At 39.4% G+C, this 24,938-nt stretch overlaps 1 protein-coding gene across 1 annotated transcript in view; it reads right to left on the bottom strand.

The window, feature by feature from the left end:
• Window positions 1-24,938, bottom strand: part of ZMAT4 (zinc finger matrin-type 4) — a 332,525-nt gene that overhangs the window by 105,074 nt on the left and 202,513 nt on the right. Inside the window, exon 5 of the mRNA XM_029226593.1 lies at window positions 7,907-8,134. Coding sequence (XP_029082426.1) covers window positions 7,907-8,134 — 228 coding nt within the window. The remainder of the gene's footprint in view (window positions 1-7,906; window positions 8,135-24,938) is intronic.

Here is a 24,938-nt window from a genome sequence, read left to right as displayed (position 1 = left end):
GCCAAGATGTCTACCGCCTGCCACGTGGGCAAAGGCCAAACTAATATTAAGAGGAACCCACGATCATCTGAAAGTCCACAGCAGAAATAATTCAAAAAGTAAATCTCTCTCACTCCCGTGTTCTGCCTGTTTTGAGGAAAGTCTTCTCATTCTCACTCACATACCACTTTTATGATTTGAAGTCCTGGGTAAGCTTTCTGTAACCCCTGGAAATGATTCCCCGTTCCCTCCAATAAAGGCAGAAGCTGCATTACAGAGGGAGTCATCAATTCTAGCAGCCTCTCTAGAAATAGCTTTTTCTTCACAGAATTTTGCTTCTCAATCCCAGGCCCCTGGAAAAATTGAATATGATTTCTTTGCCTTTTCTAGATTCTCTCTAACTGAGATGGAGTCATGAAGGTGGAGAAAACTCTTTTATTAAAGTATAGGATGTACCCTGTAAATCATTCATTCCCAGAAAGCTGAGAGCTGAACTGTGCCCATTCTATACTTGAATTCAAAGAGAGTTTAATACTAAAATATACATAAGTTCCCAAACTTAACTGTTTTGAAACAAAAGAGTTAATCATCAGAGTTCTAGCTAGTCAATGAGGAGTCATTGGAAATGGATGCACCTCCAATCAGGAGCCATAACTTACAAGGGGACAGTTACCCCACTTCTCTGGGCCCCAGAACCCTGCTCTGTAAAAGCAAGGGGCATAATTCATGATGTTTGATATCCTTTCCAGCACTGTCTGCGTCTGATGCTCAGAAACATTATGAAATTTTCAAATGAATTCCTTTGCTCTGTTTTCGTTTCCTCCGAAACAATGAAATAACTGTGCATTTTCTCATCCTAACACTTTTAAAAGAATAAATAATAAATGTCTGCAAAATGAATATTCTATTTCCACTGAGCTCTAAATTCATAATTTATACTCTCCCTGTTTCTACATAAGAAATTGCCTTATATCTGTGTTTTATGCTAGCAAGAAGAAATTGAACTACAAAGAAAACCTCTAAAGCGCTTTCTGTCCATTGGAATTTATAATTCTATAATTCAATAACTTCCTTTGCTTTCTAGATTGGACTCCATGTTCAGAAAGAGGTGGCCGTTTTTCTTATTAAGCTAAAAGTTGGAAGTAGAGACAGATGTCATCTACTTTCTGGAACAAATATCACTAAACTTGAGTCAGTAACCAGGTTATTCGTATTAATAACTGTTTAGGCCAATCCCATTTAAAATCCCTTGTTAATCTACAAGAATAATTTCCTTTTTAAAAATTTGATTTGCCACTTGAAGCAAAGGAAGGCCAGAAAGCTAATACGGTTCTGTAGAGTTTCCAATGACTAAATAGTGTGGATACCAAAAAAATACAAAAGGTACAAGGTTTTTTTGTGCTATTAAATTATATACAAATAATAGGTAGAAAGTTATGTGTAGGTCACAGGAATCAAGGTCAATGTATAAAAATTAATTGTATTTTCTATATGTCAGTAAGAAACACATAAAAATGAAATTTCAAAAAATATAATTTAGGGCTTCCCTGGTGGCACAGTGGTTGAGAGTCTGCCTGCCGATGCAGGGGACACTGGTTCGTGTCCCGGTCCGGGAAGATCCCACATGCCGCGGAGCGGCTGGGCCTGTGAGCCACGGCCGCTGAGCCTGTGTGTCCGGAGCCTGTGCTCCGCAACAGGAGAGGCCACAACAGTGAGAGGCCCGTGTACCGCAAAAAAAAAAAAAAAAAAATATATATATATATATATATATATAATTTATAATAGTGTTAAAGAGCACAAAGTACTCAAGGATACATTCAACTAATAATGTGTAAAATCTTTACATGGAAAACTACATGATAGTGCTGATAGAACTTAAAGAAAGAAGTAAATAGGGAGACATATGATGTTCATGGATTGTAAGATTCAATATTGTGAGTCATTTAAATAAATCTCCCCAAATTGATCTATAGATTAAATGAAGTCCCATTCAGTATTCCACCAAACTTTCTATGTAGAGACTGAAAAACTGATTCTAACATTTATAAAGAAATGTGAAGGATTTAGAACAGCCAAAAAATCTTGAGAAAAAAAATAACGCTGGAGAAATTGCACTACCTATTATCAAAAGTTCTCTAATGCTATAAATAAATACAGTGTGGTGCTGGCATAAAGATAGACAAATAAATCAATGGAACACAATAGATTGTATAGAAATAGACTCACACACAATTAATAGATTTTCAAAAGAGGTGCCAAGAAAATCCAGTGAGAAAAAAAATAATAATTTCAACAAATTTGCTGCAACAACTGGGTAAATATCTAAAAACAAAATGAATTTCAACCCCTTCCTCACACCATACACAAAAATTAATTTGAGATACATCATAATTCTCGATGTGAAAGCTAAAATTATGAAACTTATAGATGAAAATATACAAGATTACCTTTGATCATGAGTGTAGGCAAAGATTTTTTAGATGGGACACAAAAAGCAATGATTATGAAAGAAAATAAAGAGAAATTATACTTTGATAATTCAATAGTGTCTGCTTACCAGACATTATTTAAGAAAATGAAGAGCCAAGTCATAGTCTAGGAGAAAATATTCACAATGGGTATACCTGACAAAGGATTTGTATTTATAATATATGAAAACCTTCTACCTACTACTCAACAATAAAGTATGGTACTGACACAAAAACAGAAATATAGATCAATGGAACAGGATAGAAAGCCCAGAGATAAACCCAAGCACATATGGTCACCTTATCTTTGATAAAGGAGGCAAGAGTATACAATGGAGAAAAGACAGCCTCTTCAATAAGAGGTGCTGGGAAAACTGAACAGCTACATGTAAAAGAATGAAATTAGAACACTCCCTAACACCATACACAAAAATAAACTCAAAATGGATTAGAGACCTAAATGTAAGGCCAGACACTATAAAACTCTTAGAGAAAAACGTAGGCAGAACACTCTATGACATAAATCACAGCAAGATCCTTTTTGACCCACCTCCAAGAGAAATAGACATAAAAACAAAAATAAACAAATGGGACCTAATGAAACTTAAAAGCTTTTGCACAGCAAAGGAAACCATCAACAAGACGAAAAGACAGCCCTCAGAATGGGAGAAAATATTTGCAAATGAAGCAGCTGACGAAGGATAAATCTCCAAAGTTTACAAGCACCTCATGCAGCTCAATATCAAAAAAACAAACAACCCAATCCAAAAATGGGCAGAAGACGTAAAGACATTTCTCCAAAGAAGATATACAGATTGCCAACGAACACATGAAAGGATGCTCAGCATCACTAATCATTAGACAAACACAAATCAAAGCTACAATGAGGGATCACCTCACACCGGTCAGAATGGCCATCATCAAAAAATCTACAAACAATAAATGCTGGGGAGAGTGTGGAGAAAAAGGAACCCTCTTGCACTATTGGTGGGAATGTAAACTGATACAGCCACTGTGGAGAACAGTATGGAGGTTCCTTAAAAAACCAAAAGTAGAACTACCATATAACCCAGCAATCCCACTACTGGGCATATACCCTGAGAAAACCATAATTCAAAAAGAGACATGTACCACAATGTCCACTGCAGCTCTATTTACAATAGCCAGGATATGGAAACAACGTTAAGTGTCCATCAACATATGAATGGATAAAGAAGATGTGGCACATATATACAATGGAATATTACTCAGCCATAAAAAGAAATGAAATTGAGTTATTTGTAGTGAGGTGGATGGACCTAGAGTCTGTCATACAGAGTGAAGTAAGTCAGAAAGAGAAAAACAAATACCGTATGCTAACACATATATATGGAATCTAAAAAAAAAAAAAGAAATGGTTCTGAAAAACCTAGGGGCAGGACAGGAATAAAGATGCAGATGTAGAGAATGGACTTGAGGATACCAGGAAGGGGAAGGGGAAGCTGGGACAAAGTGAGAGAGTGGCATGGACATATATACACTCCCTAATGTAAAATAGATAGCTAGTGGGAAGCAGCCACATAGCACAGGGAGATCAGCTTGGTGCTTTGTGACCACCTAGAGGGGTGGGATAGGGAGGGTGGGAGGGAGATGCAAGAGGGAGGAGATATGGGGATATATGTATACATATAACTGATTCACTTTGTTATACAGCAGAAACTAACACACCATTGTAAAGCAATTATACTCCAATAAAGATGTTAAAAAAATTAAATAAAGAGGCAGACAGCCAGTTTTTTTAAATAGGCAAAAGACATGAACAGACATTTCACAAAGGAAGATATACAAATGACCAACATTTTAAAGTGTTTGACATAATTAGTCAACATGGAAACACAAATTAAAGCCATAATGAAATACTCTCCTACACCCACTAGAATGACTAATATTTGAAAGACTGATAAAAACAAATGTTGGTGAGGATATGGAATTCATATATGTTGCTTTAGGGTGTGCAAAATAATGCAGCTACTTTGGAAAACATTTTGGTAGTTTCTTGTTCAGTTAAAAATACACCCAACTTATGACTATGACCCAGCAATTCTACTCTGAGGTATTTAACAAGAGAAGTAAAAACATCTGTCAACAACAACAACAAAAAGAATGTTCATGAAAGCCTTATTCAAAATAGCCCCAAAAATGTCAAGAGGAGAATGGCTAGACATATTGTGGGATTTCTGTCTAGAAGAAAACCACTCCGTGATAAAGAGCAAGGGGCTACTCTGCTTTTTATGCAACAAATGGATACGTTTCAAAAACAATATGAGGGCTTCCCTGGTGGCGCACTGGTTGAGTCTGCCTGCCGATGCAGGGGCTGCGGGTTCATGCCCCGGTCCGGGAGGATCCCACATGCCGCAGAGCGGCTGGGCCCGTGAGCCGTGGCCACTGGGCCTGCGCGTCCGGAGCCTGTGCTCCGCAACGGGAGAGGCCACAACAGTGAGATGCCCGCATACCGCAAAAAAAAAACAAACAATATGAGAAGCTAGACACAGAAAAATACATACTTTCTGTGACAATTATATGAAATTTTAGAGCAGGCAAAACTAAATTTTGGTGAAAGAAATAAGAAAATTGGTTCCCTGGAATGGGAAGTTAGGATTGACTGGGATGGGGCCCGTGGGAATGACGTCATGATGGAAAAGTTATGGATCTTGGTAGGAGCGTGGGTTACACTCAGTGAACTATATAACACTCAATATCTCTGCTTTTCACAATATATAAAATATACATCGTCTTTTTAAATTAGAAGAAAAAATCATAAATAATGTCTTGTAAAAATTATTCAATCAGGATCCTTTTGGAAATGAAAAGTATTGCCATGTTAAAAAATGCAGAATTTTAGGTGACTTTTAAATTCTGCTTTCTCTGTTTATTCATTCATTCAGCAATTTTATTGAGTACCTACTCTGTGTCTGTCACTGTTCTAGGTGTTTTTGAACACATCAGTGGGCAAAGCAGACATAGATTCCTGCTTTCAAGTTGCTAACAGTTTATAGGGTGAGTAGGGAGAAATCAGGAAAACCATAATAAACCGGTAAATGATGTCGTGCTTTACTGAGAAGTGTTGGGACTTCCCTGGCGGTCCAGTGGTTAAGACTCCATGCCTCCACTGCAGGGGGCACAGGTTCGATCCCCGGTCAGGGAACTAAGATCCCACGTGCCGCACAGCCAAAAAAATAAAATAAAATAAAATAAATTAAAAACTGAGAAGTGCTAAGAAGGAGAGGAAGCCTGTGACACTGCCATCCTCCAGCTGCTTGACACCAGTTTTTTAAAAGTTATGGATATGCCTGTATTTACTGGTTAGCATTTTTGCCTTTATTAATTGATTGACCATGCACTAGAAGCGTTCCAGAAATAGGAGACTGTGTGTGTGTGTGCGCGCGCGCACGCACGCGTGTGTTTTAAAACATGCTAGGTTATCATCACTGCTTTATTCCCTAAACTTTTGCAATATGTAATTCCTGAATACATATACATCAAGATATCACCTGGGGTGGGTGAAAAGGTTGGTTTCAAGGACGCTGTGTTCGATGCTAATCGCGTTTCATGTGCTACTGAGTCAGAATCACATTGAGTTATCAAGTCCAAGAGCAGCCTTTTTTGTCTTTGGGATAAAAGACAAACCACTCAAATGTTACAGAATTCAGACTCCCAAGTCATTAAGACATGGTTGTACCTAAAAGATGCAGCACCGATAATTCAAAACAGACAAGAAGAATGTGCTCTAGGAATAATTCTTCTACAAGTCATAATATCTGGCACAAAACATAAATAAAGCCCTATTTTTCTCCTTCAGTGCCTCCTGCCATGAAGGAGTCGCTGAGCAGACTTGTTATCTGCCAGGAACAGCGAGACATGGGAGGCCTTCAGCTAAAAAATACTCCTCCTGTATTTTTAACAAGACAGAGACTGTGAACACAAGAAATTCCCCAGCAGACAGCAATAGTACCAACAATTCAAAAGCATTTGCAACATGATTATCCAACATACTGAAATATTAAGCTCCATGTTGTTTCTCTAGAGCTAGAAAACCTCCACAAAAATAGTGTTTTTCCTCTTTGCTCTCATTAGCTGTTTTTAATCATTATCTTGGAAAAATCAGTCTCTCATCAAGCTCCATAGATCTCCTAATGGACCTGCAGTCTTAAATCTATGCTGTATGATAGGCTTCTTCCACGATAATCTGTTTATTCACCAGCGACAGCTTATCTTTTCCTCTCTTTTGCCTAAACATATATGATTCTGCTCACATGGGATAACTTCTCACCTGCTAAAAGACCACCCACCTTTCTAGTTCCAACTCCAGTCCTTTTCTTTGGTGAAGTCTTCCCCAACCAACATAATCAGAAGTGACCTGTCCCTCCTGTCAGGTCACACAGCAAGATCTTCTGTCCCATTTATTTGGTCTAGAATTATACCAGGTTATTTTCCCTTGGAGGCTCATAGCCTGGTAAGGGTAATAAGAATTGCAGGCTCTATATACCGAACCCAGCTCAAACCCAGGTTGCATTCTCAGAACTGACTTGTAAATTTTGTTATTACAGCTCTTATGATGGATGATCGCCTGGCCCACTCCTAAAAGTATATCTAAACCATAAAATGTCTGAGGTATAGTAGAGCACCCTTTGCAGAATTATTTTTCTGAGAAAATGCATTTCTACTTCCACACTGCCAACATCAGTTGATCAAAACGGTTTAGGTGATCAAAACATGTTTAAATGGCTGTTGATGATGAAATATTCTATTAGGCTCCACAGAATGGTATGTGGTTTCCTCAGGAATCCATAGGATTGATCTTCCCCCTGACTTCCAAGTCTCCACTCAGCAACTTCTGTGAAACCTCACACGAACTTCAAATGCTCCATGGTTTCCATCAACCGAGAAAATACGTATCAGATGGGGGATGGGGGGAGCCAGGTATTGATTCTATAGTGGTCCACAGCACTGTCTTACCTCAGCTTCCTAGATATGCCCATGAAAAGGCCTTGGGCTTAATTTAATCCATGAAATGGAGCCAATGTGTTGCTTTGTTTGGGCTGAATTCATAAAAGCACAAAAGTTTTAAAATTAAGATAACACCATTTGGCCTTTTTTGCATCTGCTCTTGTACTGCTCATGTACAAAAGCATTCATTCCAGAAGGTGTTTAAAGATAAAGCAGAAGGAAAAACTCTGGTTCATGAGTGGGTGGTTTTGATCTGAAACATAGTCAATAAAAATATGGCAATCACAAATACTTTGAAAGAAAGGAGATGGAAAAAATTAGTTTTCTGTTCATTTCCTTTTTCTTCTATTCCTTTTGGAGGATCCTAGAATTGTCCTTAGTAAGCAAAGCAATAGGAAGAATCATCCCAGTTTATGAAAACACTTTCTCTGAAAGCCCAGTTCTGTGGCAGAAATCAGAAGAGTTTCTCTTACCTCTTAATTCTCCCGTATCCAGAGTTGTCCCAAGCTGTTCTAACAAAGCAACTCTTGCTGCATTCTTTTTGTGTTTCTTGCCATCATAATGCTGCTGGGCCATCAGAGGGTTGTTAAACCAGGCTGCACAGAGCCCACAGTATCTGTCTGAATCTCTTCTTTGATAGGGAGATGAGACCACTGGAGCAGTGTCCACTCTCGGAGGTTTAAGTGAGCTCAGAGGCGCTGCTGGGGAGAAAAACAACCAGAGAGAACCACAAGCCACATTAGTCCCTTCCTGAGCGCACGTGTCCTCAACAGCTGAAGATGAAAGGGTCTCCCATTCATTCTAGAGCTCAAAAATCCAAGAATTTACTGAGATCAGGAAAAATGATCTTTGCCAGCCTTTGTTTTTGAAGTTGGGCTACAATTAAAAATTCCTAACTTATTGCGTCAAAGTTTGCAATTTGTTATGGTTCCATCTGATAGGTCAGGAAACCATCCTTTAGGAGGAAAGAAAGGTTTTTAAAAATAAAATCTCGGGGCTTCCCTGGTGGCGCAGTGGTTGAGAGTCCACCTGCCGATGCAGGGGACACGGGTTCGTGCCCCGGTCCGGGAAGATCCCACATGCCGCGGAGCGGCTGGGCCCGTGAGCCATGGCCGCTGAGCCTGCGCGTCCGGAGCCTGTGCTCCGCAACGGGAGAGGCCACAACAGTGAGAGGCCCGCATACCGCAAAAAAAAAAAAAAAAAAAAAAAAAAGATCTCAGAGGTAAGGGAGTGATTTATTAATCAAAGCCAAAACTTGAAGTAAACATTGTACAATCACGACCTGAAAGATTCTGAATGAATGAATTAAACATTTGTGTGCTATAGATGGAAATAACTAGTAAGTAAAGGATTTGTCAAAGTGATAGAAGCTGATCTGTCAGTTGCATGGATTGTACCAACTGACGAAATCATGCTAATTTTATTGTCAGTTATTTCTGTTTATTGTGAGAGGTTATTTTCAATCCATACCTGCTAAAATTGACATTGAAAATACAATATTTTTTTAAAAGACCAAAAGACAAACACTATAGAGCAGATGTTGCTATCTAAACGAAAAAGACATACTATCACTATTTTGAGATTGCACAGCCTCAGCTATTAACATATTTCATTGTGAGCTTACAGTTATTTTGGGTCCAGGAAAAAAAAGAGAATCTAACTTGGAAGAGTTTACTAACAGAAGACAAAAATAACTTTTTTATGCATTACAACATACAAGTTGCTTTCATCTTTTCAATAACTATGAGTTGGATTATTATCCTGTTTCTCAGATGATGGACTTCAGAGATGCCAAAGTTTTACTGAAGGTAAGGTAACTAGTTATGGTAAAGGCAGGACTCCAAGCGAATCCTTAACTTCCAAAACCAATGTTCCTTTCAATACCCCTAAGAACTCTTTTCATACTTCTTAATAAGCCAAGGGATTTTTTTCTAGACCTCAGTTATCTTTGTATTTTATACGGGACATAATTTAATTTTAGAAAAAATTCTGCTCCAAATCTTTTGGAGAAGAAAACAAATTTAAACTCTCACATGGCCCATTAGTCATCATGCCATATAGCAATGCCTTCTGTTTTTTCTTTGCCTCTGTGATGTGGAGTGCAGCTGGCAAGACTATGAAAATTAGGGTTATTCCAAGGAAAAGCTGAGATCTGGAACCTCAATAACAAATTAATGAACCATCTGATCAACTCACTAAGCTTTCAAATCACTTTTATGTGGATTTTATTTTTAGATTGAATAACTGATATACCCACAGCCAACACAATACTCCATGGTGAAAAGCTGAAAGCCTTCCCACTAAAATCTGGAGCAAGACAAGGATGCCCACTCTCACTGCTTCTATTTAACATGGTATTGGAAGTCCTAGACACAGCAATTAGACAAGAAAAAGAAATAGAAGGTATCCAAATTGTAAGGGAAGAGGTAAAACTGTCACTATTTGCAGATGACATGATACTCTATATAGAGAACCCTAAAGTTTCCACCCCAAAACTATTGGAACTAATAAATGAATTCAGCAAGGTTGCAGGATACAAAATTAATATACAGAAATCTGTTGCATTTCTGTACACCAATAATGAAATATCAAAAAGAAAAGTAAAAAAAAAAATAAAATCACATCACATCAAAAAAATACTTGGGAATAAACTTAACCAAGGAAGTGAAAGACCAATATACTGAAAACTATAAGACATTAATGAAGGAAGTCGAAGATGATTTAAAGAAATGGAAAGATATCCCATGCTTTTGGCTTAGAAGAATCAATATTATTAAAATGGCCATATTGCTGAAAACAATCTACATATTTAATGCAATCTCTATCAAAATACCCAGGACATTTTTCACTGAACTTGAGCAAATAATCGTAAAATTTATATGGAAGCACAAAAGACCCCAATTTGCCAAAGCAATTCTGAGAAAAAAGAACAAAGCTGGAGGTATAACCCTCCCAGACTTCGGACTACACTATGAAGCTACAGTAATCAAAACTGCATGGTATTAGCGCAAAAGCAGACAAGAAGATCAGTGGAACAGAACAGAGAGACCAGAAGTAAACCCACACATTTATACGGTCAAGTAATCTATGACGGAGAAGGCAAGAATATACAATGGAGAAAACAGTCTCTTCAGCACGTAGTGTTGGGAAAGCTACGTGTAAAACAATGAAAATTAGAATATTCACTCACACCATATGTAAAAATGCACTCAAAATGGTTTAAAAACCTAAATGTAAGACATGAAACCGAACAACTCCTAGAAGAGAACACAGGTGAAACACTCTTTGACATAAGTTGTAGTAATATTTTCTTGGATCAGTCTCCCAAAGCAGAAGAAATAAAAGCAAAAATAAACAAAGGGTACCTAATTAAAAGTTTTGCACTTCAAAGGAAACCATCAACAAAATGAAAAGACAACCTATGGGATGGGAGAAAATATTTGCAAATGATGCAACCAATAAGGAGTGATTATCTGAAATATACAAACAGCTGATACAACTCAATATCCAAAAAAAAAAACAAAGCCCAATCAAAAAAAGGGGAGAAGACTTAAATAGATATTTTTCCAGAGAAGACATACAGATGGCCAACAGGCACATGGAAAGATGCTCAACGTCACTGATTATCAGAGAAATGCAAATCAAAACCAGAATGAGGTATCACCTCACACCTGTCAGAATGGCCGTCATCAACAAATGTTGGAGAAAAGGGAAGCTCGTACACTGTTGGTGGAATGTAAATTTGTGTAGCCACTATGGAAAACATATGGAGTTCCTTAAAAAACTAAAAATAGAGCTACTATATATCCAGCAATTCCAGTCTGGTGTATATCCAGAAAAAACAAAAATCACTACATCAAATAGATACACGCACCCCTGTGTTGTTCACAGCAGCATTATTTACAATAGTCAAGACATGAACACAACTCAATATATATATATATATACACACACACACACACACACACACACACATAAATACACACCCGTGTATATTATATATATATATATATATATATATATATATATAAAATGGAATATTACTCAGCCACAGAAAGAATGAAATATTGTCATTGGCAGCAACATGGAGACACCTATCATACTTAGTGAAGAGTATATTATACTTAGTGAAGTAAGTCAGACAGAGAACGACAAATACTATATATCACTTATATGTGGAATCTAAAAATAATACAGATGAATGTTTATACAAAACAGAAACTGACTCACAGACATAGAAAACAAACCTGTCATTACCAAAAAGGGGTGGAAGGACAAATTAAGTGTATGGGATCAACAGATACAAATTACTACACATAAAATAGATAAGCAACAGTAATACATAAGTTACTGTACAGCACAGGGAATTATACCGAATATGTTGTAATAACCTAAAATGGAATATAATCTTCAAAAATATTGAATCATTATGCTGTACAGCCAACACTGACACAGTATTGTAAATCAACCGTACCTCAATAAAAAAATGAATAACCGATATACAAATAAATACTTGCTAAATGACATTTTAATTCAGGAAATGAATTGTCACAATATCTAGAAAGCCTTTTCCTACCTACCCAGAGATTTCATCAGATAGGGAAGTTTTTAGCTACTTTGGATGAAACCAAATGGTATTATTTCTATAGGGACTTAGAGAAACAAGAAGTCTCTTAAAAACCTCATTGCCAAATTCAATAATACATCGCCATGTGATGGTAAAACTCAAACTGGGGCTGTACCATCCTGGCAGCCACCCAGAATTATTCTGCTATGACTTAGAAATGCTAATAAAAGCTACAAATATGCAGTTGACCTGTAACGTGAAAGGACTTCTATTTACTTTTCTGAAGGAAATTGAATCTTTCTTCCAAAGTTTCCTGCACCCTTACCAATTTCTGAGGATTTATAGCCATCTATTGTTTTTGATAGAAATGGAAAACATGTCAAACATTTGCAGTCTGAATAAATGTTGACTCTTGAAGCATAATTCACTTTTCTCTAAACTGGGCCCTAAAAAACATTTCAGAGTTGATTTCATCAATTGATACCTTATACATCATATTCTGGCAGGAGCCATACACTATAGAATATTCATCAGATAAGAATCTTATCTTGCACATAAGAAAGTAGTTTGATGCTGCGTTTGCATGGTAGCTTTTCCTCTTTACTAATCCTTCTATCCTGGTGCAGCACCAAAGTTTAATTTTTCTGTTTCCAACTGTCTTCACCAACTAAAACCCAGTTTCTATTTCCTGTAAAGGCAAACAAAGGTAGTAGTATAAAGGGAATGGAAATAGCTTTGAATCAAAATTGAAAATCAAGGTTGGGTTGGACTCTACCACCCCTGAACTGTGTGACTTTCGGCAAATCTCTGATGCCGCTGGTTTCCACAAGGTTATCTTTATACATTTCAGAGAGTACAAATTATGCATCTCATTCTGGAAACTTTACTTTCAAACAGGAAACCATTACTCTGATTCACTGAATATAGCATCCAAATCCTCACTTCAGCTTTTGACAGGGTACAAACGATCCCAGTGTGCCTGGGACCAAGAGGGTTCCCAGGACATGAGATTTTCAGTGTTAAAACAGGGAAAGTTGTGGGCAAACTGGGATGAGTTGGTCACCCTAACCTCTGGGATCAGACCTGATTTAACATCCCACTGGAGAAAAGAATTAGGAAAAAGTTGGGAAATAACTGTTCAGGAGACCAGAGCAGGTTCTCTTTCAACCAAGCAGACAGGATCCACTGATAGATCTCAAAGGTTTACTTGTTAGGTCACTAAGTGGGTGTCCTTTGCCAGAGAAGGGGGTACCACAACCTCCAGGAAATGGTGTTCTCGCTTGCCTGTCTGCCTTCCAGTCCACAGTCACAGGGCGCCCTTCAACTCTCATACTTCCACAAGTGAGACTTTCAATAACACCTTCTATCTCCTACACTTTCTCTCTCTCTCTCTCTCTCTCTCTCTCCTTTCTTCTTTGTTCCTCCTTTTCTCTCCCCCTCTTTCATACATTCTTACAAAGGATCTGGGGGCTTTCAAAATAATCCCGAAAATGGACTCAGTTTAAAATGAGTGGTTTTCTACTAATTCAAAAAGATACATGTATCCCAATGTTCATAGCAGCATTATTTACAGTTGGCAAGATATGGAAGCAACTTAAGTGTCCATCAACAGATGAACAGATAAAGAGGATGTGGTATACATACATATATACATGTATATATGTGTGTGTGCATATATATATATATATATATACACACACACACAGTGGAATACTACTCAGCCATCAAAAAAAGAACAGAATTTTGTCATTTGCAGCAACAAGGATAGACTTGGAGGGCATTATACTAAGTGAAATAAGTCAGACAGAGAAAGACAAATACCGTATGATATCACTTATATGTGGAATCTAAAAAATAAAACAAACTAGTGAATATAACAAAAAAGAAGTAGACTCACAGATATAGAGAGCAAACTAGTGGTTCCCAGTGGGGGGGGGGGGCAATATGGGGGGGAGGGTGTGGGAGTTACAAACTATTGGATGTAAGAAAGGCTCAAGCATGTATTATACAACACGGGGAAAATAGCCAATATTTTGTAATAACTAAATGGAAACTAACCTCTAAAAATAATAAAAGTCCATAATACATTAAAGAAAAAAAGCATGTGTTTTTCTCACCTAAGGGTTCTTATCTACATTACTAATTCTTCCAAGTTTTGTGATATCATGCAGTTTATTCTATTTCATCTGTTCCATGTATTTTTTAAAATTTGAGTTGCCCTCAAATTCAGTTTGACCAATGGGGCAGCTTGAAGCTCAGGGAGATAAATCAACCAGCGTAGGGCCCCTAATTAATAAACAACAAAGGAAATAGCAAAGACCAGACCTTCTGACTTGAGGCCCAGCACCATATTTCAATGTCAGCCAGTTCTCAGTGATGCCAAGGGAGCAACAGGCCAAATAAACAAGCAAATTAACCACAGAGTCAGGACACACTTCCTAGGTTTCAGCATCTGTTCTCAGTAGGGATTCTTTGGAAATATGCATGTTCTCTAAAATCATTTTTCTGATTTCCAGTCCCTATGATCAACTGCCTTTCTTTTTTTTCTTCCTATCCTAAATCAAATTAAAGACAGGAGGGGGCTTCCCTGGTGGTGCAGTGGTTGAGAGCCCGCCTGCCGATGCAGGGGACACGGGTTCGTGCCCTGGTCCGGGAAGATCCCACATGCCGCGGAGCGGCTGGGCCCGTGAGCCATGGCCACGGAGCCTGTGCGTCCGGAGCCTGTGCTCCGCAACGGGAGAGGCCACAATGGTGAGAGGCCCGTGTACCGCAAAATAAATAAAGAAAGAAAGAAAGACAGGAGGAATTTTTCGGCAAGTATCACAGTTTTTTTGCAAATGCAGTTGACACTTCAACGTGACTGGACCATTTAGTGCCCGGCTGGGGAGTGGCTGTCACTACACATTGACAGCTCAGCCTCCAAACAGTCCAGCCTCTTCTGCAGGTACATGCCTCAACTCCACGCAAACTGTGCAAAGTTAGAGCTCAAAACGTAGACTTCCTCTGTACTTCTCACAGAGGAGAGTGCCTCTTGTGTAGATGATAAACGCTCAATGAACATGTGATGAATAAACGAAGAAAAGAACGAGTAAATTTCAGTTAATATCAACTCAGGAGATTTTCATGTTTTAATAAATGGCTTGTGATAGCTAAATTTAAAATCTTTGATGGTTTCATTAAACTTACTTGATAGGATTAAAAACAAGTTAGATGTCCATAAGTGGGGATGAATTAAATAAACTGTGGATCGCTATAGTCTGAGATTTAGTGACCTGGAGAAACATTCAGGATATAATATAAATTAAAAGATGGAGGTTACATGTGGGATGTAAACCAAATTACTTATTAAATTATACACATAGACATATAAAACTATATATAAAGGCTAGAAGGCTATAAATAAAAATCTTAGCACTGGTTATTTTTAAGTTGTGGATGAGAGTGATGTGGTTTATACTCATACAGCCCTTGATGAAGGGGAAAAACATTTCTATTTTTCATCTTACATACAGGTCACATTTCATGCGAACTTCTTTTGGTGCAAAGTCTAGAAAACACTGCTTAAGGGACTTTTGGTGCCGCAACAAGGTCTCAGATTAAATCTCACAAGATTTTCTTTGCACTGATTTATTTATTAATTTATTTTTGATGGGGGTGGGATAGGTTGTGAGAAAGCTAACTCAGTCAGAATATCATATAAAAGCTCCAGCTTCTCCTATTTCTCCAAAACATAGGGGGCAACTCCTTTCCCGCCACAGCCAACCCTGAAGTGGCTCTAATGATTTAGATAAAAGGAAGTATCTCTCTTCCTTCTCATCTGATATGTTTGGAAGTGACTACTGCTACCTGAAGCTGCAAGATAGAAAAATCCAGGTGCTATTTCTTCGATGCCAGGAAGGAAATTAAAGAACACTATCAAATACCCCAAGTTCCAAAGTATGTACCATTAAACACTTCCTGAGAATAAACAAAGATGAGGGTGACTTACCAGAACCATCGTTCCAATTCAATTTTGTATCAACAGTCTAAGCATAATCAGCCTATTAGTGAGAATTGCTTCCTCACCCACACTGCATTCACAGACCATCAGTCTTCATTAATATCCATTCATAGGTTATTGACTTTCATTAATGTAGAATAATTCCCTCTGGTTCAGTCACTGATTAGGTTCTAAATATCTTAAGGATGCCTGTTTTCTGCAGGATCTTAATCTTTGAGAATAAGCCATTAAATAGAACTTCAGAGGAAATAAAAGCCCTTTTATAACTTTCTCATGTTGTTTGACAAAAGAATCCTAAGGCTGTGGTACTCCACATTCTTTTACACATTGGAAACGGGAGGACAGAATGTAAGTTTCAGGAGGATAGAATCTTTATCAATTTCGTCCGCTGAGGTATCCCAGGTGCCCAGAACCAGGGCGTGTTAAATCAAGGCTTGTGGAATAAGGGGACTAGTTTTTTCCCCCATCAAGCTATCTATGTAAGAGAAGGAATCATGGTTTTACCTTAGGTTTTACCTGCTAAGCATGGTTTTACCTGCTAAGATGATGTGATAGCATCCTCTCTGTCCAGACTGATCTTAAAAAGCCCTGCTGCGTTGTGGGTACAATACACTCATGGCATTTGGTTTTCAAACACTATTCAGTTAAGGTGCTTTATTCCCTCTGAGTTCAGTCTCAAAATCTACGGTTATCGCCTCTGTTCTCAAACTCTGTGCAGAGGTTCCCTGGATGGTGCAGTGAACACACAGGAGAGCCGATACGATCTTTTAAAATCCTGAGAAAGCATCGTGAATCCATCAGACCCCGTGGGAACCACTATCTCCAGGTAATTCACAGTTTCAGCATGAGATGCTACAGTCCTTTCAGTGAGCTCATATTCCCTTGAAGCTGGACTTCCAGAGGCTGCTGTGCACCTCCAATCCATCCAACCAATCAATGAGGAACAGGAAATGAGGTTGACAAAGTCCAGTCTAATTCAAAGATTTGAGAAGTTACCCAGTGCCCAACAGGCAAACGCATCCATTAGTCAGTGTGGTTATTTAAGGATAAAGTACAAAATTAAGACTTCTTTCAATGCACGTGCATTATTTTTGCACACGGCTGCTAAGTCATTAGGACATAAATACTCATTAAGTTGTTTGGACACAAAGAGTTATGATATCCTACTGTATACTTTGCTTATTGCTTGAGCAAGTATTAATGACCTGCTAACTGGGCACTGCTCGAAGTGCCTCTCCTCACAAATCTCAGCTGAGAGGCAGAAAGTCAGCTTCTGGGGGAGAGACTCGACTCACTGCCACCCCCATGCCTGCCCCCAGCAGGTGCCATCCTTAGAGTGGTGAGCAGGAGAGCATCACGCAGACCACAGCCAGTATTGTTAGAGGGCGAGGGAGGGCCGAGGAGCTGACCCCTGGGAACGGATACTAACTCCTGCTCTTTTCATTCTGCCACCGTCCTCCGGCGCCACCTGATCCATACGCCATGCTCAGGGGTGGGAATGATTTACTTATCCAGTGGCATCAGCTATTCAACCAGGGAGCCAGCTTCCTGGATCGTTTCTTATAGCCTATGAATATTTACAGAGGATTCAAAGATGAGAAAAGTGATCAGTGCCAGAAACACAGCTGAGATAAAGTGCAAGCTAAGTCTGGAGGAAGACAGAGAAAGAGGGTGGCCTTTTGGCCTGGGCTGGAGGGAAGCTGAAACTTTAAAAGTAATTTTAGGGAAGTTAGCACTGATACTGTCCCCTGAGTAGAACACGTGCATCTACACTTTTCTTCTTTACCCTTAGGCAGCATCCCTCGCGGCCCCAAAGCCATCTCCTGGCTTCTCCATCCAGCCTCAGCTTTGAGTTACCTTAAGCCCACATCCCTAAAGGTAACATTGACCTCGATAACCCAGAGTTTGCAAGTTATGAAAATTGCCTCTACTTTGTATTTAAAACTATGAATATTAGCTCTGCATATATCTTGCATGTATCTATTTGGTTAATCCAAATAATCTAGAAATAAAGTACTTTGTATTAACTCCCACTTAGAAACTGCTAAGTCTTAAGATTTGGCACTCTTGGTAGTCAGCTCTATAAACCTCAAAGCAACCCAAGAACTTCCAGAGGTCAGACTGTGAAACAGATGGGGTTACCCGGCCCCATCATGTGAGCTGCCCCCTAATACCTGGATCAAGAGAATCCAGAATATTAAAAGCTAAAGCAAGAAGGTTCTCCAGCCCCAAAGAGTTTAAGGACCACGGCCTTACACCACTGCTTCTGATCTTGAGCAGTGAGGTTGCTGGGTAGAGGACGATCGTACATAAGGAAGAGGTTTTAGGCTAGATAAGACTTCGAAGATAAATGCTAGAAAATCATTAGGCAATCCAGTTCCTGTGGAAACAGAAGGCTACTCAGAGCCCGAATTGTTTAGATATATCATCCATAATCATTCCTTTAACTATGGTTTTGACCATAAATTGCACAGTGCATTGCCAGGCAGACACAGCCAAAAGGGAGTGCGCAAGAGAGAATAGAAGAGCTCTCAGCTGAAGAATTTTTACGACAAGAGTGCCATTGACAGCCAAGGAGTGTGAAGCCTCTTAAAACGTGTCACTCTGAGTGTGCTCCAAGGACCAAGGACATCAACATCGCCTGGCAGTTTGCTGGAGATGCAAATCTCAGGTCCAGTCCTGGACCACTGGATGAGAACCTACATTTATGAGAGCTTCAGATGACTCACATGCAAATTAAATTTGGAAAGCACTGAATTAGGATTCAGTGGTTCCCATCCCTGGCTAAGGGTTAGAATCACCTGGGAGGAGTTGAATACTTATGGACTCTAGGCCATAACCCAGACCAATTAAATCAGGATCCCCTGGCTCAGCATCCGTGTCATCAGTAGCACTTTTGCAAGGTGCTTGTAGTGTGCGGCCGGGGCTGGGAACCGTGGGACTGAAGGAGCACCATCTGGCTTGGACCCCACATTCACCTTGACCTTACCAAGCATCTGTGATTCCTTATCTCATCCATTCGACTATAACTGGCACCGTCTTCCCCACGAGACATACAGCACCACTCCGAACCTCTTGGAATGGAAACATCTTTAATTTCAAGTGGGATCTTGTACAATGACGTGTAGAATTTAGAACTTGGAGCCTAGGCAGAGTCTTGCCGGGTTAGCACGAGGTCTCCCAGAACACGTTTCCAACCCCCTCCTATCAGAAGGAAAGTGTAACAGGCTCTAGACACCTTTCTGGCTGTTTTCCTGCAGATGTTCGTTTTTAAATAAACACTTCCTTTTTCCCTCCTAATGTTCAGGTAGCTTGTTTTAAGTGTCTGGTTACCAAAGTAAACGGCACACATTGTAGAATGATACAGAAGAGCCAGAGAGATGGCTCATGGAAGAGCGGTGCGTCAGTAATGGTTAAAGGATTTGGAATGGCTGAACCAGAAGAAAGGAGGCTGCAGACTTATAAATCTTGAGACTCATGACTATGGCATTTGGACCAACGGCCAGCTGTTTTCCAAAGCTGCTCAAAGAGGGAAACAGATTGAGTCTGGAACAGTAGGCCTTTGGAAGACAGGTAGCTTAAGGGACTTCATGCCTGATGTGAAGCAGGTTTCCTGGCCCTGGGATGGGGACCTGAGGGAGGTTTACAGAATGTGAGCATTATTAATACCCAGTGGTGGAGGGGAAGAGTGTTTAAATCACACCAGATACTGGGACTTAGAATGAAATGGAACCTTACTGGAAACAGATAGATAAGATGCTAAGTCCAGATTCTGTGAATTTCTAGGTATAACTAGTCTCTGGATGAAACATAACATTTTTTTCCAAAAAGCAAAATTCTTGAATATTAAATCATCAGGGTTAAACAGATATACGGACATCTTTCTTTCTGAATTATTTTGACTAAAACTCCCCTCCCCTTGGTATTAAGAAAGATCAAGGAAACCATTGCCAGAGTTAGTTTTCGCCTCCCTTGCCCACCACCATTCTTGATCTATTAGTTCCACTATCTGAAAATGAAAATTCAAGTATTAATATTTCATCCGCTCTATTGACTGAAAAGCAAAATGAAGATGCCATGATTAGCACTTTGCACTAATCGAGATGTAATTACAGTGAGAATTCGTGAGGAGGCCTTTAACCCCAGACTCCTGCTGCCCGGGTAACTGATTCCAGCAGGTGGGACAGAGTGGCCATCATGCCTTCCAGTGACCAAGGGCTCCCGGCTTCCAAAGACCTTTGTATCTTTCGGTTTTGAGGGCTGCACTTGGAAGTCCCAGGTGGCGTCTTTAGCCAGTTTCGCTAATTATAAGAGTGGCTGCAACTCCTGCCCTCTCACAGTCGACAACACCCTCTGGAAAACCTAGATGGATTTTCCATTAAAGCCGTAAACTAGTGTGTGCCCATGAGACAAGTGAAGAGAGTCACTTAGCAGGAAATCCTACACAGGAGAAGCAGCTTCTCTGAAGGCTGATCATACAGTAAGAAAGCATGAAAGGTCATCTACCTGTTTTCGGACAGGGAAACTTGCTTGGTGTCTGGATCACATGACAATTTATAATGCAGGATAACCCCTGGAGAAACTGTCTATTTTCCTGTAGACTCACTTCATGAAGAGGAAAGGTGCTTTTCTATCGCGTTCCAACATGAGAGCCTTGAAGTTGCGGTTTTCCTCACCTCCATGAGAGAAGGAACCCGTGCATTTGTTCCGGGCTGGCTGAGAGGCAAAGGGATCTGAGTGTAAGAGGTGTGTGACTGATGTCAGGAAAGGGACTGCTAGGGACTAGGAAAAAAGAGGATTGTACGTATGGATAGAGACCTGTGTGTCCAAGGTGGCAGGACGTCCCGGGAATGTCTACAATGGGACCACGGCCTTCTCTTTGAAAGCCTAGCTTGGCACGGAGGGGTTGAAACCACCGAGGAAAGTCACTGACCTGGAGGAATATGCCAGTCTGCACAGGCAGAGAGGAAAGGGAGACCCACTTCTGAGGAAGTCCTGGGTCTTCACCTTGAACCTGTGGAAGCCCAGCACCCAGCAGCCTCCTGGGTGATCAGAAAGTAGCCAGAGCCCACAGACTGAGGGACCACTTTGGGGGTACCCACATGCTTCTAGGCCCCTGTGTGGCCCTGAAGACGGAGAGGGTATCCCAAAGAATGACCAAGACTGGCTTTCTCACCAAGCTTCAAGGCTAGAGGACAGAAGTCTTGTAAGTTGATTTTTTAAATATGAAGACATTTAATATTTGTGGCACTCCAGTATTATCCAGTAATTCACACTTACTGAATCTGGTGATGGAAAAAACCAAACCGAGTGTCAAGCGAGACTCTTAAGCCTGATGTGTAAAATATATAGATGTTTCAGAGGATGGGAATACAGTCTGGGACATTTACTACCAATTATTTTAGGTGGAATGCTTACTTTACAAGTGCCTTCTCGATTTCATAAACTAGACAGTTTTAGGGTTCTTGTCTTTAGTCAATAATTTAAGAATTGTTGCCAGAAAATCTCTCACTCACAGATTTCTGAATCATAATGCATCCTGTGTGGATCCCAAGTCCTGACCATGCCTCTTATTGACAGTTTCAGAATAAGCACAGGAAATCGATTGTTTTATTGGTCTACTATATTCCTTCCTAAAAATGTGTCAAAGAACACGTTCTGGAATAAAGGTATAACTGCATCATAAAAGCTGCCGAAATCATCAACTGTCTTATACTGCTGTTGGATCACTCAGAGGAGAAAAGTGAGCTTGTGGTATTTTAAAAGATTTGTGAAAATCAGCTGGGAGGTAGCCTCATTGTTGAAATCTTTAATTCTACCCAATCACCAATGCATTGTTTTATTGGTCATCAAATATAAAATAAAAAGACAGTAGCCTTGATCTAATCATTGTTCCAAGCCTCTTATGATCCACTGTACAAAAGCATGACCAAAAGAATCTGGCTTACCTCTCATGCTAATTCATTTAAAATCTGATTCCCTATAGGGTAGTCAGCGGCCTGACTTGTGTGTTTTCTCCTGACAGTGTGACACCAGGGAAAGATCACTGCAAGAGAAGAGAAGCCTCTTTGCCATCAACCAGTTTTATCACTTTGGGCAAATGATGTCATCTCTCTAGACTACAGTGTCCTCATCGGGAAAATGAGGTGGTTGATATAATAATTGCTAAGAGCCTTCCAGTTCTGCAACTCTATGAATCTATTACTTGTTGCATTTATAAGCATCAGAAATGCCAAAGTCATCATCGGAACAAGTGCACTGATGTGAGGACAATGCCTTAGAACAAGCCAGCTTTCCTAATTTAAAAGAAAACACACCACTACGAAGATCTGCCTGTTTGACAAACTATTGTTTGCATCTATTAAAATCTAGACAGGTTATGCCAGGCACACCAAATAACCTGATTCGGATGATAGAACTGCTGTGGTGGAGAAAATCGTCAATGCAAATATGAGGCACTGATTGGATCTGAAATGCATATATTATTCAAAACGTGAATTTATTTAAGTTTCAAACAGATCCAGAATACCCTTTTCTTTATTCATTCAACAGAGAACTCAAATAAGCAATTGGGTATCAGCCATAGAAATTTATGGAAAAGTTCTAAATCTCTGTCTCGTTTTCAATAGGAAATAAGGGGAAAAAAGGAGACAAGCAACAAGATTTCAGAAGAGGAATATACGATAATTACACCCACACGTGGGACAAGCAGAGTGGACAAGATCATTGCTTGTCTATTTTTTTCCCCACACAGTGGTTCACTGTTCCCACAAATGAGAAATTCTTTTCTTTTTCTTTTTGAGCTTTACTTTTTTAAATTGAGAGACATTCTTGATTGAAGGTGTATAAATAACTGTCTTTGCGGCTTTATTGCTTCCAGTCATCTTAGTGACAGTCTTGGGGGTGCAAATGTCTGTATATCATTTTACGAAGAATTATTTATCCTCACCTAGAGATCAAGGGAAAAGCCTTAGAAAATGCAATCAGAAATCCTGGGTTCAAGTTCTGATTGTATATTTCACTATGTGACACCAGGCAAGTCACCTTACCCTATAGAGCCTCAGTTTCTTCATCAACAAAATGGAGCTAATAATATTTTGTATTTATTACGAAGATTAAATGAAACAATGAAGGTAATATTTCTGAGATAGTATCTTTTTTTTTCGGGGGGTGGGAAATCCAGGGTGAGATAATATCTTAACAATTGTCAGTTACGATCATTGATTTTATCATTGGGTTAAAATATATATATATATATATATATATACATATATATATATATCTCATTAGGTTAGATTCAGCCTGCTCAACTACAGTTTTACCACAGGGCACGATCTTTTAAAATACGATATATTTTTGCTTCATTGTTGAGAGATGAAAAGACTTTTTGAAAGCTACAGTTTATAAATGTAATGAATATAAAGTAACTTTTGTCATGTAGACAGTTGATTCTTGTTATCCGTGGTAGTTATATCCTATAAACTCTCCAAGAATACTGAATTAGTAAATACTGACCGAGTATTCCTTGGGGAAATAGAGTTAGGTTCTTGTGAGCTTGTGGTCACATTCTGACCAACTGGTCAATATAGAATCTTGTTTTACGTGCGCTTCTGTTTAAAGACACCTTCTTTAATATATATTTTTGATTCACTAACATTTAACTCAAAGCCAACACATTACAACTCATGCCTGAATAAAGCTTATCTAAACACACACATTTTCCCCGTAAGGCACATCACAGCCTTCTTACACTTAGGAAAACTAGACAGCACTCCAGGGCCGTCCCGAGGAGCCATTTTATTTTATTTTATTTTATTTATTTATTTATTTTTTGCGGTACGCAGGCCTCTCACTGCTGTGGCCTCTCTCGTTGCGGAGCACAGGCTCCGGACGCGCAGGCCCAGAGCCCATGGCTCACGGGCCCAGCCGTTCCGCGGCATGTGGGATCTTCCCGGACCGGGGCACGAACCCGTGTCCCCTGCATCGGCAGGCGGACTCTCAACCACTGCGCCACCAGGGAAGCCCCGGGGGAGCCATTTTAAATGGCAAAATTTCCCACAAAAGGCACAAAAGTGCAAAACACCTGGCAGGAAATAGATTGCAAAAAAGGCACTTGTTTGCAGTATGAGGGTTGAAATTTCGAAGGTAGAGTGTTCCCTTCAGCTGAGAACATACATATGGGGCAACTCAAATTTTCACCACTTTGCACACATCTGTGAGTGCCCATGAAATGCCATGAGTGCTGATTTTGTGGTTAAAAATAAATTTTAGTGAGTAGGTGAGTTCACAGATACAAAATCCCACAAATAATGAGGATTGTGTGTTTGTGTATACTTATGTAAGTATTTATACACAATCATATATTCATTCAATACTTAATCATGTGGCAGGCACTATAGTAAGTATTTTAGATATATCTTCTTCCTCCTTTATTATAATAATTATATAATCTCAGTATCACCATAATCTTACCAATATGAAATTGAGGGCTGAGAACTTAAAATCACTTGTAAAATTCACACAGATAGAACCAGAATTTAAAGCTGAGTCTGATTTCCGAGCCTATGTTTGCCCTCTGCTTTATTCTGTGTTTCACCAATTTTTTTTTTTTTTAAATCAAGCAAGTGGCCAGGCGTGCCACTTCTTGTCAAATTGGCAAACCACTGCCTTTGATCATCATACTGAACTCAAATTTAAATGGCCAAGGTAACAATTTGAAAACCAAGCTATAGATATTTAAATGCCTATCCTTATTCTAATTCATGCTTCCAATTTTCAGTCATCTATTTTCAGTTATTAAATGCCTACTATGTGCCAGTAAGTGTTGTATGTGCAGTCATCAACACAGAGGTAATGCCAGGATGCCTCTGGGGCATGTCAGAACTGTTCTCCATCCATCTTCTAGGGTTAAGATATACACACACTACAGCAACTTCAA

The sequence above is a fragment of the Monodon monoceros genome, unplaced genomic scaffold (assembly GCF_005190385.1).
Source record: "Monodon monoceros isolate NGI ecotype Baffin Bay Population unplaced genomic scaffold, NGI_Narwhal_1 Super_Scaffold_17, whole genome shotgun sequence".
In the NCBI taxonomy this organism is placed as follows: domain Eukaryota; kingdom Metazoa; phylum Chordata; class Mammalia; order Artiodactyla; family Monodontidae; genus Monodon; species Monodon monoceros.
This window is presented reverse-complemented; position numbering and strand designations above follow the sequence as displayed.